The sequence below is a fragment of the Sciurus carolinensis genome, chromosome 1 (assembly GCF_902686445.1).
Source record: "Sciurus carolinensis chromosome 1, mSciCar1.2, whole genome shotgun sequence".
Taxonomy (NCBI): Eukaryota; Metazoa; Chordata; class Mammalia; order Rodentia; family Sciuridae; genus Sciurus; species Sciurus carolinensis.
In genome coordinates this window covers 137,506,489-137,523,892 of record NC_062213.1, presented here as the reverse complement: position 1 = coordinate 137,523,892, position 17,404 = coordinate 137,506,489, and the positions used below count along the sequence as shown (strand labels likewise).

At 37.3% G+C, this 17,404-nt stretch overlaps 1 protein-coding gene across 1 annotated transcript; it reads right to left on the bottom strand.

The window, feature by feature from the left end:
- Nucleotides 1–4,328: 4,328 nt before the first annotated feature.
- Nucleotides 4,329–16,594, bottom strand: Bcl10 (BCL10 immune signaling adaptor). Its single transcript, XM_047559842.1, has 3 exons — nucleotides 16,265–16,594; nucleotides 8,241–8,529; nucleotides 4,329–5,679 (listed from the first exon to the last, which is right to left on the bottom strand). Exons 1-3 carry the CDS (start codon nucleotides 16,319–16,321, stop codon nucleotides 5,327–5,329), a joined length of 699 nt encoding a protein of 232 aa, XP_047415798.1. The 5' UTR covers nucleotides 16,322–16,594; the 3' UTR covers nucleotides 4,329–5,326.
- Nucleotides 16,595–17,404: the final 810 nt, after the last annotated feature.

The window sequence follows — 17,404 nt, the reverse complement described above, 5'->3', positions numbered from 1 at the left end:
GGGGGGCATGACTGGAAGAGATGGGTCACTAGGGCTGTGCCCTGGAAGGTATCATCTTGCCTGTGACCACTTTCTGGTTGCCATGAATGGAGCCACTTCCTCTGCTTCACCCGTCTGCCATGATGTGCTGCCTCATCTTAGGCCCAGAGCAATGGAGTTGGTTGTCTGTGGACTAAGACCTCTGAAACTGTAAATATTCCCTCCTCTAAAATGTTATGGTCAGGTATTTTGGTCACAGGGATGAAAAGCTAACCCAAACTGCCATCAGCAGTTCCTCCCATCCCTTTGCACGTGTGTCACTCCTTCCACAGAGGGGTGGAGTCTACTTAAATCTCAGCTGGCTCTGTAGCTTGATTTAATGAATATAATGCTTCTGTTTTTACTTTCTTGGGAATCCTGAGCCACCATGTAAAGAGGTACAGCACCCTGCTGGAGTTAGCTTGAGGAAAGGAAGAACCCCAGCCAGTCCCAGCTAGAGCAACCATCCCAGTTGAGGGAAAACACATGTGAGTGAAGTCATCTGGAATTATCCGGCCTCAGTCTAGCCCAGGAGTGACCCAGAAGAACCATAAAGTTAAGCTCAAGTTGATAATCATAAACAAATAAATAGTTGTTATTTTAATATACTGTTTTGGAGTAGTGCATCAAGCAGCAACAAATAACTGAAAAATACATCCCAACTAAACTCTTTATTCCCTACCCTCAGTACTCCACAGCTCCAGTCTTCCCTGTCTCTAAATTGTACCACTATTCATCAAGGTGCTCAGGATGAAAGTCAGAAGGTCTCGTCATTCCAAGTTTAAAACATATTCCAAATTCTAATACTTTGACCAGTTCCACTTCTAGCACCTTCATTTTTTGCCTGGAAAATGGCAATAGTCTTCTTTCCATATTGTTAATTTTTCCTTATATATAATAATCCTTAAATTTTAAATTTTTGAAACACTTTGTAACTTACTGAAAATTGCAGGCACAAATTGCAAGGACAAAGAACTTTTTTTTCTGAACCATCTGAGATGATGTTTTATTATGCCTCAAAACTTTAGCTTAATAAAAGCACTGTACTTGTTTATATTGTCTATATTACAAGGACTTCTCATGCAACTACCGAACTAGCAAAAATATTTGACTTAGATTCATGTGTGGCATTTAGTAATCGTTTCTGAGCCTCTTTCAACCTGCTGTCTTTCACTTTCATGATTTTGTTATTTGGAAAATTATAGGCCAGTTATTTCATGAAAGAAACTTGAATTTGAGTTTGTTGTTTCCTCACAGTTTATGAATCTTTGGCAGGAATACCATGGAAGTGGATCGTGGTCCTCTCACTGCAGTTTTTCAAGAGACACATTTCAATTTGTTCTGACTCAAGAATTTAATTTTGATTTCTTGCTAAGATGTAGTCTGCCAGGCTTCTCTACTGTAAAGCCACCTTTCCTCCTTTTGTAATTAAGAGTTTTGTTGGGAGCCACTTTGAGACCATGTCAATATTCTATTCTCCATCAAATTATTTGTTCTTTTTTTATATTAGCATTGATTCATGGTGTCCCATTTTATTTAGTGAATTATGATCAAGTATTATTTTTATTTTAATGTTGAAATTGTTCTATATTTGGTCAGTGGAAACCCTTTAAAGTGGCATTTTGTCTTCTGGACATATCTCCCACCATTCCTTGAGCACTTGCTTGCTCCCTGAAACATGTTTCAAGCTCTCTCTCTTTTTTTTTTTTTTTTTTTTTTTCTTTTACGGGTGATTGAACCCAGGGGTGTTCTCATGGAACTATATCTTCAGCCCTTTGTATTTCATTTACTTATTTTTTTAGACAGGGTCTAAATTTGCTAAGTTACTGAGGCTGGCCTTGAACTGTGATCTTCCTGCTTCAGCCCAAGTCACTAGTATTACAGGCATAAGCTACCATGTCTGGCCCAAAAGTTCATCTTATACTGTTCCCTGAAATTAGTCATTTCACCAAGGAATCCTGATTTTAGTGGAGAATGACATTTAGAAGCCAAGATCTGGGTGCTGTTCTCATTGCAAAGGAGATATTGTTTCCAGGACCTACCAAGTTACAAAGCTAAGGAATGTTATTTATTTCTATGTCCATTCATAGATATATTGAAAACCTTGAGTTTGCATTTACACCTTCCATTTAAATTCAATACTATAAAGTTTCTTTTAGTTTTCTCTTTTTATATTTGTAGCTTCATTCTCCATCATTGAAAGATCTGGCTCCCATTATCCTAAATGTGTTTCCTTATTTGATCAATCCCTAAGCATGCAACTGATGTTCATTTTGCTACTCCCTTGCCCCACATGGAAGCTCTGCTTAACCCACTTAGGGTCTGCCATCTGTATTACCTATCCTTTTACAGATTCTTTCCTCATCCCGTTCCTACCTGCTTCTTCAGGTTTGGATGCTGGGTCACCCCGACAGGCACTCCTCTGCATCTGTGAAATCTCATCTCAACCCAGACTCCTGAACTCTCCAGTCACCCTCACCTCCCTTATGTTCTAGCCACATAGGCCTATAAGGTCTTTAGACTCAGTGCTACTCCTGCCTGGAATCTCTCGCTTCAGAACCTCACATGAAAGGTTCCATTCTTCTATTAGGTCTTGGTTCAAAGGTCACCTGCTGTAAGAGGCCTTTGCTAGTAATGCTATCAATTCTTTTTTCAAAAAGTCTCACATTTTGTAAATTTTCTCATTTAAAAAAAAAAGACAATAAAACTCAACTTGTATGATTGTTATTAGGGTTACAAGCAAGACTACAAGGATACACATAGGTAAACACCTTACACAGTATTTGGCATCCAACAAGGCTGTGATTCCCAAGTTTTGTTGTACATGGAACCATCTAGGGACACATTTGAAGTTAATTGGTATGGGGTGCTGCTCCCCTGTTAATTCCAAAATGGGAAGCAAAGTTTCAAAACTATTGCAGTAAAGGGCAATTTCTGATACTTAAATTATATGGCAAATAAAAAACCCTAAAATAAAAATTTTGAAAATAGCAACAACAAAATAACTGTCATTATTCTGGCCTACTCCTGTTTTGCCAGTGTTTGACTTTGTATTGGGATAACCAAAATGAATCATCTCATCAAAAGTGAACTCATCACAAAGACCTGGAGGAACCATAAGTGCTCATTGCTGAACGAAAGATGTCAGTCTGAAAATGCAACCTATGATTTTAAATAACTAATATACTGGAAAGAAAACTAGAGAGATAATAAAAAGATCAGTGTTTGCCAGGGTTGCAGTTGGACAAGTGGGAGTGAATGGGTGGAATACAGGGAATTATTAAGGCAGTATAACTATTCTTTATGATACTGTAATTGTGGACACATGATATTATACATTTCAAAAACCTACAGAACTGGGGCTGGGGTTGTGGCTCAGTAGCAGAGTACTTGCCTGGCACTTGTTTGATTCTCAGCACCACATATAAATAAATAAAGGTCCATTTAAAAAAAAAAAAAAACCTACAGAACTATACAACACAGTGAACCTTAAAATAAATGAGGAACTTTGGTTAATAACGTATCAAGATGGAATAAAAATGTATCAATATTAGTTTATCTATTTTAACAAATGTACCACCAATGCAAGATGTTAATATTTGAAAATTCTATACTTTTTCATCAGTTTTTATGTAAACCTACAACTGCACCAAAAAATAAAGTATTAGTTTGTGTGTGATACTGGGGATCAGGTATGCTCTACCACCATGCTATATCCCTAGCCCTTTAAAAATTTTTTTTTTTTTTTTTTTTTTTGCGGTACTGGGGATCGAACTCAGGGCCTTGTGCTTGCGAGGCAAGCACTCTATCAGCTGAGCTATCTCCCCAGCCCCTAAAATTTTGAGTCAGAATCTTGCTAAGTTGACCAGGCTGACCTTAAACTTGTGATCCTCCTGCCTCAGCCCCCTGAGTTGTTAGGATTATAGGGGTATGCACTGCTCCCAGCTCAATTTTTAAAAAAGCAATAAAAAAGATGTTGTTTTTGTATTTTGATAATGTGGTAATCCTGAAAAGTAACTTTTTCACTGCTGCATTTATCAACAGTAACAAATTGCATATCATGTCAATATGTCATTCTAATTTATACATTTTTGGCTATGGCAAGTTTTTAGTGTTTGAAGGGAAGAAAAATGACTTGCAGGATTCAAAATTCAGAGCCTAAGTTTAAGACCTTGGTTTTATTGTCTTTATCATTATCCAACAGCCTAAAAGAAACTCAGTGTTAAAACAAACCTCTAGCTGGGTGTGGTGGTATTTTAAACTCTTCCTATTGAAAAACTGAAACTCCAAAACATAGCACTACATTTTTAAAAACTTTTATTGTTAATAGCAAATTTCCACTTCTAGTTTTTTAAATAATGGAATATACAAGAGATGAATGTCAGGAAACTGGTAGAATTATAATTTAAATGAAGACAATGAGAACATAAGATTTATAAATGTATAAAATTACTTGAATTTTGTTATACAACAAAAAATTAAATCTGGCTAATGACCTGCTTGTTTCAAATAGTATTAAAGACAGAATTGTCACACATACATCTCAAAACCAATTTGTTCGAGCTATTTCAACTGTACAGTGGTACTCATTAAGAGAATGAAAAGTACAGAGAAATTATTTTTAAAAATCTCATCGAATTACATGTAATAACTGAGATTCATACCAAGATATTTTTGGGTGGAATAAAAATTATAAAGCAAAGACTGTAAAAATCTAAAAAAAGTAGTATCAATTAGTCAGGTTGGTAAGAATTTTGGCAAACACATCATAGGTGGCTCAAACTCCATGTGTTCTTCCAAAATGAGAAAAAGATCCTGGAAGACCAACTGAGTGGGAAAGAGATTCTTTTCAGTAAACTGGCAGTTTTTCCATCAGTAGTTGGTTTCCTGCCAAACAGAAATTGCTTAATGCTAAAAATTTACTGCTAAATGGGTGGAAAAAGACTTTTTTTTAGACTCTGAAAATTTCTTGTACAAATGCACTGAGAAACACTATTCCCAGTCTATTACCAAAGAGAGAAATGTTCCCTATTAAAATTAGTTTTACAACATGAAAAACTTCAAAGCACTAAACCACCTAAAAAATTTAAAAATACTGAAAAGTACATAATCAACATGGTTTATATTCAGCTATTCCAAAAGTATGCTTCTTTTATTCTAAAAAATTCTATTTACAAAGTATGCTTACATTATGTTTTAAAAGACATTTATCAAATGGAAGCAAATCATTATAGTGATTTTATAAAAAGATCATATCCTTTAAAACATTTTTTTGTCACTATTAAAAAAAGTAAAAGGCAGTAAAACGTCATTGTGGTGAAACAGCACGTGATCTTAAGGGAAGAAACATCTCACTAGAGCTTCCACAAGTTCCTCCATCTAACTGCAACTCCGGTGGCAAAGGAGGAGCCCCAGGGTCCCCAGGTCTAGGAAACGTAGTTGAAGAGAAGATGGTATTTTCAGTTCTGCCTACTTCCAGGACAGGTAAATTCAAAGAAGAATCAGTAGAAAAGAAGGGAGCTGTGCTGGATTCTCCTTCTGGGTGGTACATGACAGTGGATGCTCTCAGTTTTTCAGAGGAATTACTTTCATCTGAATTAGATCTAGAAAGGTTGTTCATGGCTCCATCTGGGAAAGGTTCACAGCTGCTACATTTCAGTCCTACAATAAAATTATTCAGATATAAATGAAAAAGTAAAAATCCGAGTCAACTCCAAGTCAGACCCACGCCTGTAATCCCAGCTGCTTGGGAGGCTGAGGCAGGAGGATGGCAAATTCAAGGCCAGCCTGGGCAACTTAGTGAGACACTGTCTCAAAATAAAAAATAAGAAAGGCTTTGGATGTAACTCAGTGATAAAGCATCCCTCAGTTCAATTCCCAGTACCAAAAAAAATAAATAAAGAGGTTACAAGATGGATGTGGATTCAGTTCCCCCCCAACCTCCATGCCCCATTTTTATTTTTCATTTTTTATTTTGAAACAGGGTTTTGTTACTTTGCTTAGGGCCTCATTAAGTTACTGAGACTGACCTCAAACTTATGATCCTCCTGCCTGAGCCTCCCGAGTCTCTGGGATTATAGGCACGTACCACTATGCCCAGCTCATTTTGTAATTTCTTAGAGTATGAAATAGCCAGGCATGGATGGCACATGCCTGTAATCCCAATGACTGGGAGGCTGAGACAGGAGGATTGACTTTGAAGCCAGTCTCAGCAACTTAGTGAGACCCTGTCTCAAAAAAAAAAAAAAAAAAAAAAAAAAAAGAAAGATATTATATATATATTCATATATATTCATATATATATTTATGTATTTATATATATATATATATAAAAGGCTGGAGATGTGGCTCAGTGGTTAAGCATCCTTGGGTTCACTCCTGGTATCAAGGGGGAAAAAAAAGACTATAAACTAGTTATCACATGATTAGAATTTAAATTGCAATGAATAAATATATATATTGCAATTTATAAATATATATATATTGCAATTTATAAATATATATATTCATATATATATGTATATATATATACACACACATATATATATATATAAAAGGCTGGAGATGTGGCTCAGTGGTTAAGCATCCTTGGGTTCACTCCTGGTATCAAGGGGGGGAAAAAAAAAGGACTATAAACTAGTTATCACATGATCAGAATTTAAATTGCAATTTATAAATTCTGTAATAAACCATTTCAAATCTCATTTGCTTTTCTTAACAATCACATTTGCTAGATAAGGAAGCAGTCTCAAAGAATCTAACTAACATGCTATAATTAAATGTATACCTAACCACTGAAGAAACTGGAAAAAATGAAGTAGTTCTAAAATCTTCCATAAAATAAGAAATAGCTTTCACGACTAATACTTTCAGCATTTTGGTAAAAAACAAAACAAAAAAACAACACAACAAGAAGAACAATAACAGTTGACCTAGAAAAACAAAATTTAAAAGGTCACAACATATGCTAAAATTTTATGAGTTGATCAATGGCAATTACTGATTCTTGAATCACAGTGTATTAGAACTGAAAAGGATTTTAGAGGTCATATCATTATTGCTATGAGAAAACAGGTAAGTCATTCTTATTCCAAGACTACTTTGTGGGAAAGTGAGAACTGTAATGTAATAGATAATACCCTGGGTTCTCAACATAATAGTTAAATGAGAGTGCTTATTCCTATAAAAGAATCTTGTCATATCCAAAGGGTCTAGTTGACAATTAACCCCAGGACTGAAAGAATAAACACAGATACAATTTATCTTTTTGTTAGGCTTAGCAATTATTCAACCTGTTAAAGGTATGGAAACTCTTGAGTTAACAAATTTTAGTGAAACGTGCAATGTACGTTTACATGTCATTTTTTCCACTAGTTTTTCAAATTTATAATACATTTAACACGTCTGTCCTATGCTACACAAACTAATTTCTTATATATGGCTCATGAGGGGAAATCTTCCAAAGTGTCTCAATAAGGACATAAGGTCAGAGTCCTAAATTACTCAGTTCTTGATCTTTAATGCCAAGAACATAAACTTTTACATTACTTTACCTGGAGTAAAGCTATATCACATGAAGATTTAAATTAGTGCTCTGGAAAGACAGAAGAAATAAAGGGGTTAGGGGCTGGGGATCTGTACTGTGCAGACAATTCTACACAATATTCCAATCAATGTGTGTGCGCTCTGGGGTGAGAGTGAAATGGGAGAGGTAATGCTATTCCCTTAATCAGTCTTAGTTCCCATGTTTCTCATGTCTTACTAAACTAAGTGTGATTCTAATGTTTAAAGTTGTGTGTATACGTATAATTAAACATATACCAATAACTTTATTGTGATCAACTGGTAAGAGAATTAGCAGAGTTGAACTTCACCTATATACAGTTCTTAATATGTGATGTATTTTCAGAGATTACTTTTGAATTATTTTTACAGTACACTGAGTTTAGAAACAAACTCATATATAATGAGATTCCATCACATTATCTATAAATGATAGTGCTAAATAAATACAAATATAGGATAACAAATATTTCACTTTTGCAATGTAATGACATCACATATGGTTAAAAAAAAAACCTGAATATAATTCCAAAGCTTAAATTTTTTGAAAGCAATATGATTATTTCTGATTTTCTTTTGTTTTGCTTTGTACTTTATTTTGCTTTTCCTTTTTTAAAAAGCATTATTACATTAATTCTTTGAAACCTAAGATATCTTACCTTTCAGATGTTCTAGTTTTATATTTCTAAGTTTTAGCACTTCATCTGTAATCTTCTGTATCAAGAAGTTCTGTGTTTTTTCTCGCCGAATAGATTCAACAAGAGTGTCAAGTCCTTTTGGGTTTTCTTGTAAGTAGTCTAACAGTTTTCCAGCCCTTTTTCTACTTGATGTTCGGCAAGAAATTTCTTCAGTATCTTCTCTACTGAGTATTTTTTTTGCACGCAGATGATCAAAATGTCTCTCAGCTATGATTTTCTCACAAAGGTAAACACGCAAATTTTCTAAAGCCTAAAAGACAAAATATGCCTCAGTGTTATTTTGTACATCTAACAGAACCACACACGTGACTAAAAAGTAGTTATGAATCTTTTTTTTTTTTTTTTTTTAAGTATTGGGGATTGAACCTAGGGCCTCGGTGTGCTAGGTACTCACTCAACCACTGAGCTACATCCCCTAGGCCTAGGTAGGAATCTTATCTTGTGTGAGACAATGTTCTGAAGTCAGGAGGCTCAAGTCAGTTAAAACGCATGTTAATTAAGATGAACGTTCAAGTAGATACAAGTAGATCCCAGACATTCATAGCATGGTTCTACTCTTACCTTCCCACCTGAAAATCAAGACCAGGTTGTTTTAAAGAGGGGCCAGATAAATCTAGGTCCTTAGATGAAAGTCTGCTTAAGGTCGCCTGTGGTGGTAAAAATGGAAACAGACTACTATATATTTTAGATATCATTTGGCAAGGAATTCAGAATTAATCAGGACCAGGGAGGATAATTTAGTTTGAAATCTCACTTTTTTTTTTTTTGTGGTGCTGGGGATTGAACCCAGGGCCTTGTGCTTGCAAGGCAAGCACTCTACCAACTGAGCTATATCCCAGCCCAAAATCTCACAATTTTTAAGTTTCTTGTGTTTGTTACTAATTATTCTATCTCCCTAGAGTCAAAACCATTAAAAACAAACAAACAGAAAACAAAACCCCTAAACTAAAAGAGCCCATAATGTATCAGTCTTTGGGATTGGTTAGAAAAACTGTAACTTCCTGAGTCAGTCTAGGTGGAAGGGGAGGTGTGTGGTGTGTGGTATGTTGTGTAGGGAGAGAAACCTAAAGGGATAATGAGTGTTGGGAAAAATAAATCAAGAAAAAGGAGATCACAGAAAACAAATCTAAACCTAAGAAGTGCTTGAATAGGCTTAATCTGCAGAAAACACATGTTGGTTTTTAATTATTTGTTCCTGTATTTCTTTTTATTTTTTAAACTAATACATAAAACACAAAAAGTACACATATTAATGGGGTGTCATGTAATGTTCTTATACATGTATATATTGTATATTGTTTAAATCAGGTCCACGTTGGTCTTAATAAATTTGATGTCAGTGATTGCATTTTAGTGCCTCTGAGTACTAGATATATGATCTTAAGTAAGTTAACTCCTCTGTACCTATTTCATCATTTAATTTTTATAAGGAATAAATATTATATACAGTGCTTAGAAAAGCATCTGGTACACAGATGGGATAACAACCATGGTTAATTTAAATCACATTAAAAAATGATGACCTAAAGGCAATGGAAGATATCAGCAGCATCCCAGTATACACTAAGTCTTCTGGGTGAAGGTTTCTGTAGTTTTCAGTTCACTGAATTCCCACATGTATTAACTGTATTTCACCATATAAACATCAGAGTTTATGCCAAAATTTTTTTACGCAAAAATGTGGGGTGCGCCCAGAAGGTGAATCTTTTTTAATTGTGCCAGTATTATAACTTAAAAAAAATTACTACTAAACTGTCTTTGGTGCACAGAATACTTATGAATGTATGTTAATGCAGTGGCAACAATTATGTAGCGAAATACAGTATTTACTCCTGTAAGAGACCTTTTTTTAATATCTAAATTCCTTGTAAGCCAAGTGCTGAGCACTGAATATACAAAGATGAACAAACTTGAATCCTGTATGCAAAGGGCTTCTGGTCTTGTTGAGGAATACAAACCACATGCAAACCAATACTATTAGATTATTGATATGGCCCAGACAAAAGGATTACAGGTCAAGTACTTGGCAAGCAGAGTGAGCAAGTTAACTCTATTCCCAGGACCTCGGAAATTTACAGAGGCTACACCTGAGCTGAAGGCATGAGGCCATGCAGCTGGGGAAGACACTGAAAAGTTTTGGTAGCTGGAACACAAGATGCATACGAAAGGTTGGTGAGGAATGAAGTTGGGATGTAAAACGGGTTACATCACAAAAGACATTTTAATTTTACAACATGCTCACGAATACCCATTTTCCTGTAGTCAAAAGGAAGAATCATCAAAGGTGTATAAATAAAAGGCAATAAGAAAACACTGCAGAGAACTAGGGGGAGTCAAACTGGGGCCAAAGGAGGCCAGTCAGAAGATTGCTACAATCATCTTACATAGAATATCTTGCCTGTATGACTCTAAGTTGAAGGATGGAAAGAAAGATTATATTTTAAAAAGATAAACTTCTTGAAAAACTTCATCTATGGTCACTTTACCACCTATATAATCAAGACCTTCTCCACTTAGACATTCTAAGTATACTTCAAATTTGACAAGCCAAAACTAAATTTATCTTCCCCTATTCTTACCCCTGACATTCTCAACTCATTTGGAAGTCCAACCATCCATTCAGTCATGCTATAAATCTAGAACTCATTCTTAAACTCTTCCTCTTTTTCACTCACTTGCCACATCCAATCACCCACCTACAAAGTCCTGCCAACTGACCACAACATATTTACCCACAATTACACACACACACACACACACACACACACACACACACACAATCTGCCCCTTCACTTCACTTCTACTGTTACCACTGCCCTACTTCAGGTCATTATCATATCCTGCATGGACTAACAATAGAAGCCTAACCATACGTCCTACTTCCTTCCTCTTTCTAAAATTTCTCCTTTACATATCTATTAGATCTCTTAATTTTTCAAAAGAAAATGGAAATCTAAATTGTCTATAAACTCTAATACTGAAATGATGTTAGTATTTTAAAAATTGAAGTGTTCAACTTGTGACTTATGGGATAAAATTCTTCAATCAAGCAGAACAGTACAGAGTTAAAAGCATAGCTCTGGAGTTAATCTCATTTCAAATTTTGAATCTGCCACATCTGTTGAGAGTGGGGGCAAGTTACTTAACCACTCGAAGCTTCAGGATCCGTATTGATTAAATAATGATGAAAACAACTTGTAGAACATTTAGGATGACTAACCGGGATGGTGCAGCACAGTACCTGATACACAATAAATGCTCAACAAATAATGACTGATTATTGTAGGAAGGATTCTTGATAATATGGTTTCACTACCTCTGACCTCCAACTTTATGCTCCCCTCCAAACTGCTGTCGCTCCATATTTATTTGTCACCTTTGTCCTTTTTCTTTTCTCACACTCTAAGTCCCTATTCATCCTTTAAGATTCAAGTCATCTTGCCAGGCACCGTGGCACATGCCTATTATATCCCAGTGGTTCAGGAGGATTGTGAGTTCAAAACCAGCCTCAGCAACTTAGCAAGGCCCTAAGCAACTCAGTGAGACCCTGTCTCTAAACAAAATACAAAAAAGGGCTGGGGATGTGGCTCAGTGGTTAAGTGCCCCTGAGTTCGATTCCTGGTATCAAAAAAAAAAAAAATTCAGATCATCTCCTTTGAAAAGTCCTTCCTTAATTACCCAGGATTTGACAGATATCTCACTCCTCTGTCTTTGTAGCACCCTGTAAATATATTTCACCTTTCTATACACCAGGTCTCTTCTTTCACCCCATCTCCAGTGTGTCCCCAGACATTTCCATTATTCTTCTCAAAAGTCACCAATGATGTTCCTATTGCTAAATCAGATACTTTTTCATTTTCACCTTACTTCTCAAGAGCATGGACACAGTTGACCATTCCCTCCTTGAAACATACTTCTTGTCTTATATGAATAACACACACGATCTCTATGGCTATCACTGCTCGTTTTTTGAAATTCTTCTCTTTAAAGGGTCTTAGAAAACCCTTTTGTCTTTTAGCTCTCAACTTCCTAAATGAAATTAATCAACTCCATACTTTTATTTCTACCTTAGAACTCTCTTCTGACCTTCGGACTTGGTGGATCTAATTGACTTGATATTTACCCTTAACTAATCCAATTGCACTCTCCAATTCTTGCATTCAATTTATCAATTTCAAAAATGCACCTGGATATGCCTTTACACCATGTACAAACAGAGAAACAACATGTATCCCATTTGTTTACAATAAAAAAAAAAAAAAGTAACTGTCACTGAACCACTCTTCCAGGTGATTAAATTCAGACTCCTTTCTCCAGATATAAACCTTAGGTGGAACACAGCACCACGTGGGTTCCCACCAAAAATGTCAGCCCAAATCTAATCACAAGGAAACCATCCCACAAATATGGAACATGGACAATCTATGACACAATGTTAAGTAAATGCAGCAAACTGTTAGTAGCTGGTTAATCTCAGCAAAGAAGATACATAGGTTCATTGTACTGTTCTAACTTCCCAAGCTTTAACCTTTGAGAGTAACTTTTATATATTAAATATTTGTGGCATTATTATTAAATCATCGATTTGTTTAAAAAAAAAAAATGCACCTGGAATTCTGCTCCATCTATTTCCATTGCCTTCACCTTGATCTGAACCATCATCCTTTTTCATTATATAAATTCCATGAATTTCTTCAATGATTTCCCTACTCTCACTCTTGTTCTCAAGTTCACAGAATAGGTAGAGGAGTCTTTAAAAAATGTAATTCTTCAATAAGTCTCTACTAAACCTGTGAGAAAAAAATATGATTTGGCTCTAGCCTGTTGGAGGTCATATATAAATTATGGATTTGTTCCAGCCATTAAGGCAGGAAAGCTGCTTTTCTGAGAACTCCTCGGTGAAATTCCCCAATTTGAGAAAGCCCAGATCATGCTGGTGCACTGTTGTAGCTCACAGCCTTAGGATAGAGCAGCCTCCCCGAGATGGGCAGAGATAAACATAACCCGCAAAGCACCAAGCAACCTGTCTACCCAAGAGCCCCTGCTATACTGAAATCTTATACCTACCAATAATCCCCTTTGATTTGTACCTCTATAAATAAAGCAAGTGCAGGTTTTTTCTTTGTTAGAAGCCAGACTCCTCTGGTCAGCTCAACTGGTCACGCCCCTGCTTTGAAAATATATACTTCTTGTCTTTTTGTCTTTATTTCTTGTTATATTACTTTCATAGCTTTTATTTTGCAGCCAGCCCATCCCTCCAATGGGTACCTACTCCCTTGCCCACGTGGGAGTTCACCTCAGGCTACCCTTTGCCGTCTTATAATATTCTCAAGCCCATAAAGGTCTTGCCTGTTTTAAATCTGTGGCAAATTCTATTCTGCCTAGAATGTTTCCCCCTAGTTCTGTCATACTCTTCAAGATTCAATTTAAATGTAATCTCCAATGACCATGCTATCTCAAGCAGATTTCCTCTGTTACTGTCTCATCTGTTTTTCTCCTTCTCACTTACCATAATTTGTAATTACACATGTATTTATTTTCAACTCTAATGACCTATATGTTTGAAACAGGCAAGAATCAGGTTTTTTTTTTTTTTTTTTTTAATACTAAATACCCTGTACTTACCAGAGTGCCATGTAGATAGTGTTCTGGGTAAATGCAGAATTCAATGCACTTATTTTGTGAATTAAAATGATCATTTTATGGCTATCTCCCATCCCCCAAGAAATTGAGCTCTTTTAAAATTAGGATTGTGTCTTAGTTTTTAATTTTTGAACTGTTAGAATCAATCACATTATCAGACTTGAAGTACCATGTAATTTGTATTTATTAAGATGAATTAAATTCAATCAAAAAGATAAGGTAAATAACTAGATGAGGAAGAGGGGGAGGAGGAGATCCTAGAAGAACTGGATCCCACTGCAGACCCCAGACCCCAATGGATGCCTGAAATCTTGGACAGTACCAAATCTATATACAAACACTGTGATACCATGATAATCTGACTTGAGACAGCTACTGAGTGACTAATGGGCAGGTAATGTACACAGGATAGATATAATGGACAAAGGGATGACTCACAATCCTGGTGGGATGGAGCAAAATAATAAAAGATTTTACCATGCTACTCAGTGCCCAATTTAAAATCTATGAATTTCTGCAGTTTTTCATTTAATACTTTTGGATGATGACAAGTGAAACCACAGAAAGTAAAACCTCAGATAACACAAAGTTATCCTTAGAGGGACAAGTGTTCATCATTTATCAACAATACATGAGGAACAGCAAGCAACTTTGGGGGAAGGATGATAATAAAAAGTTCAACTTTTGATGATACAAAGTGAGCAATCTGTAGAACATAAAAACCAGATTTCCAGTAGATATTGGAAATTAGGGCCTAGAACTAGAGAGAAGGAAGGTCAATATGCAAAGGACAATTTTCAAACTTTCCAAGGTCATAAACAATTTTGAAAATATGGAAAATATCTAAGTAAAATTAAAACATGGAGTTTTTTCATAGACCTCCTGAAACTCATTCACAGTTTCCTCAATGTCACAAATTTCCAATACAGGTATAAACTGAAATTATGGAAATGGATAACATCAATGAATCAACAAGAGAGGTGCAAAGATTTGGAAGCACTTCTATGCATCTGTATTTGTATACAGTTGTTATTTTCTCACTTGTAATCTTTCAGGTCCTGTTTTATGAGCTATAAAATGGTAATACCAATTGTCTGACTTAGAGGTTATTGTAAAGATTAAGTGGGAAAACTGGATATTGTGTGATGAAGAATCTGGAACATAATAGACCTAGCTCTTGAAGTTTATGATTTTACTGGCATCCTGAATAAGACAACACTTATTTATTCAGTGTCCCAGTCTTATCTCAACTGGAATGTTAAATATGGGCCTGGCCTTCACCTGTTGTGTCTTCTAGGCCAAAGGGCACTACTTTCTACACAGTAAGTGCTCCATAAATCTCTGTTGAATGAGGAAACTAAGGCACAATTCCCAGTCACATCCAGTTTCCTTCTACTAGTGAGTCACAGCAACTCTAATTATGAATACAGTGTAATAAACATTACAAAAGAGGAAAAAGAGATTTGAAGTAGATGAACATTCAAAAAGCTGCTGTCCTATCAAGTTAGCAAAAATGATTTTGTAAAAGGACTACAATATTAAGAATGCACATCGTGTTTTTAACTTGAATTAATGTAAAGTATTTTTTAGTGGTGTTTAGACCTCATCTGGTAAAACAAGTAATTGAAAGCAAAGAAAAAAAGAAACACGTCGTACCTAAACAAAGCCTTTCTTTACAACTAAATATTTAGGTTTGTGCAGTTCTGCAACATCCAAGCAGAAGAGCAGAATTTGACTACTGAACATTTTCAACGTTTACCTTTAAATTAATTCTGAGTTACAGGTATTGTCTCCCCCACCCCATTTAAATATGTGGGCGTCTGCTTACTAGGGGAATTCCAGGCTGCACTTTCAGCTGTTGAGCTTACCCCAGCCACTTTTGCAAAAAGAGTTTCACATATTTGCTCCACTGCATGGGATCTTTTATCTGGTCCAGCTTTTGCTCTAGATTGAGACAGCAACCTAGGCAGTCTGACTCAAGGAAGAACCCGAACCGTTTCCCTAACAGTGTAGCTCCAAGAGCGCAGTGGCGAGTAGGGGGAATCGTGACGCGATGGGCAAGGAATAGGCAAGATGATGACTGTGAACAGACCCTCCGCTGAACAAGGTTTAAAATTCCAAGCCCTGCATTTAATGACTTAAACCTGGAGTAACCAGTCACTGAGCATCACTTCCACCAAGATCCCTGGATACAGGGCTCGCTGCGGTCCTCCGATGCGTGGACCTTCTGTTCTTCCTACCAGAAGGCTCCTCCGCGTCCTGCGACTCCGGATTTCCGCTTTCCCCCCCCGCCGGGCTGTAGCCCGCCCCCAACCGCGCCAGGGTAAGGTAGTACTACTCACGTCCTTCTTCACTTCAGTCAGGTCCTCTTCTGTGAGGGACGGCGCGGTGGGTTCCATGGCGGAGGTGGGCGATGGCGCTTCTTCCGGGTCCGGGAGTTTTCGCGGCGCCGCCCCACCCTAACTAGGGGCTTTCGCCTCCGGGAACGGGGGAAAAGAGGAAGTGGAGAAGATGGGGGGAGAGGGCCGCCCCTTAAAAAGCAGAGGCTTGGGGGGATCAAACCGTAGCGTTTCCGGCTCCGCCTCTGGAGCTAACAGCGTTGCAAACCTACCTCGTCGCAGGAAGAACCTCACGGTAGAACAACTTCCCTCTCCTAGAGGCTCAGATGCTGACACCACCCCTCGGGGAGGCGGGTCCGTCTGGAGCCCGCCCCACCTCTGCGTCAACCAGTCGGTGTCACTCTGCGGGCCGCCTGTCTCCGCCCCCCAGCCGGGGCCTTTCCGGACTGGTTCCGCCCATAAAGGACGTCACCTCAAGCCACGCCTCCGCAGGTCGTTTGCATGAGGAGTTGGGTCGCCTCCCAGTAAGAAATCTTCGGTGGGTTGGGCCCTCACTGCTCAGCCCAGGGGGCCCTCTTCGCCTTCGCAGAGTGCTCAGTTTGGTGGAGTCTGATCTCCGCTCGTTATTGTCTTCGGGTTCCTCCCCTTTTCCCGCCTTTGCCCTATGATTACCTGTTGCTGTATTTATCTAAATTTTAAAATCATTTGGCCATACACAAACACGTACTTGTACACACACACAGCCTAACTACAATTAAAGAAATTTTGGAAGAGGAAAAAAAACAAAAACAAAAACAAAAAATCCTAAATCCCACCACTTTAAAAGCACCTTATCGACGGAAAATAACTCCGCTTTAAGGAAATAAGAAAATGTTTTTTTCTGAGCTAATACGAATGACTATGCCCTGGGAACACAAACTCAAGTTTAACAACATAAGTTCCTCATGAACACTGATTCCCAAGGATATGGTTCTTTTGTGAAGAGATTATACAAACTTTTAGACTTCCCCAAAGCGGGCAGGGTCATCATGACACTCCTCCACAAGATTCGGAAGCTTTCGGTAAAGTAAATTTCCTCCAAGACTCAGGTATTGGCACATTGCAGCCTTAAGGTTCAATAGAGGCCAGAGGTCCGTCAAACTT

Coding starts and splice junctions, on each gene's coding strand:
- Bcl10 (XM_047559842.1), bottom strand. CDS start 16,321: ATGGAACCCACCGCGCCGTCCCTCACAGAAGAGGACCTGACTGAAGTG. Junction 8,530..16,264: donor TGACTGAAGTGAAGAAGGAC/GTGAGTAGTACT, acceptor TTTGTCTTTTAG/GCTTTAGAAAATTTGCGTGT. Junction 5,680..8,240: donor AAAACTAGAACATCTGAAAG/GTAAGATATCTT, acceptor ATTTTATTGTAG/GACTGAAATGTAGCAGCTGT.